This window comes from Corvus brachyrhynchos, unplaced genomic scaffold (genome assembly GCF_000691975.1).
Source record: "Corvus brachyrhynchos isolate BGI_N302 unplaced genomic scaffold, ASM69197v1 scaffold318, whole genome shotgun sequence".
Taxonomy (NCBI): Eukaryota; Metazoa; Chordata; class Aves; order Passeriformes; family Corvidae; genus Corvus; species Corvus brachyrhynchos.
In genome coordinates, this window is record NW_008239537.1 from 63,584 (window position 1) to 64,724 (window position 1,141).

Here is a 1,141-nt window from a genome sequence, read left to right on the forward strand (position 1 = left end):
GGACACACGGACACACGGACGCACGGACGCACGGACGCACGGACGCACGGACACGGACACACGGACACACGGACACGGACGCACGGACACACGGACACGGACACACGGACACACGGACACGGACACCTCCCCCCACCCCTGGGACAGACACACACGGGCTTTCACGGCCCCCCTGGGGCGCGATGGATGGACAGAGACACAGGGATGGGCACACGGATGGACGGACACAGGAGCCTGCGGCTGAGTTGATTTGCCCAAGCAGGAGTTTATTAGCCAGAGCCAGGGACCTTCTGGACACTGATGAGGGCCCGGGGGGTTTGTGACGGTTCTTCCCGGGGGTCCGGAGCCCCCCAGCTCTCAAATCCCCCTTCCCAGGGTTTTCTCTGTGTGGGGACAGGGGCCTGGAGCTGCCTCCAAGAACACGGCAGGAGGAGGAAGCCAAGCTGGAATTGGGGTCCCTGCCCCAGCCCAGGGGTCATCACCCCATCCCTCAGAGGGGTCCAGCTCCAAAGTCGGGGTGGCTCCTGGAGATCCCCCTGCTCCCTAATTCCCAGGGAATGCAAACAAAGTTTGTCCTGCTCTTCCCTTTGAGGTTCGAGGACAAAATTTCCCCTCTTGGGGCTTTCTCGGCTGCCTCTGGCTCATCCCAGTCCAGCAGCAGCAGCACCCGGGACGTGTTGGAGCTGTGGGGACACTGTCCGTGGCAGCTCCTGGCTGGGATTTGGGGTGTCCAAGCCCACGGGCCCTGTGGCGATTCAGGGGGAGCAGAACACGGCACCCACAGCAGCGCCCTGAGTTCATCTCATGCTGCTTCCCCTTCCCAGCGTTCGAAGAAAGAAGGGAGTTGAGGCAGCCTGGCCCCAAAACATCCACGGAGAGATCAACCAGTTCACGGGGAAGCGGGGAAGCTGCTCCTGGAAGGGGAAGAACCCGAGCAGCGATGCCAAAACCCAACCCCTGCTCGGGCTCAGTCCCCTCCTCGTCCTGCCACAACCAAGGCTGGCTTCTCCCTTTTTCCCGAGGCACGCAGGGCGGATTTTCCCCTTTCCCAGGCCGTCAGGAGATCTCGTTGCCGAACACCTCGAGCACCAGCGGCGTGAGCTGCATGCTGTGCTCGGGCTGGAAGGAGAGGCAGCGGGGC

The 1,141-nt window shown here is 63.1% G+C and overlaps 2 protein-coding genes across 2 annotated transcripts in view; both read right to left on the reverse strand.

Moving 5' to 3' along the window:
* The window catches only part of CUNH12orf10 (chromosome unknown C12orf10 homolog), a 2,870-nt gene extending 2,069 nt beyond the window's left edge, over positions 1-801 (reverse strand). Inside the window, exon 1 of the mRNA XM_017741201.1 lies at positions 783-801. Within this exon, the coding sequence (XP_017596690.1) occupies positions 783-801 (19 nt within the window). The remainder of the gene's footprint in view (positions 1-782) is intronic.
* Positions 242-1,141, reverse strand: part of VDR (vitamin D (1,25- dihydroxyvitamin D3) receptor) — a 13,759-nt gene continuing 12,859 nt past the window's right edge. The window contains exon 10 of the mRNA XM_017741202.1: positions 242-1,134. Coding sequence (XP_017596691.1) covers positions 1,057-1,134 — 78 coding nt within the window. The 3' untranslated portion in view covers positions 242-1,056. The remainder of the gene's footprint in view (positions 1,135-1,141) is intronic.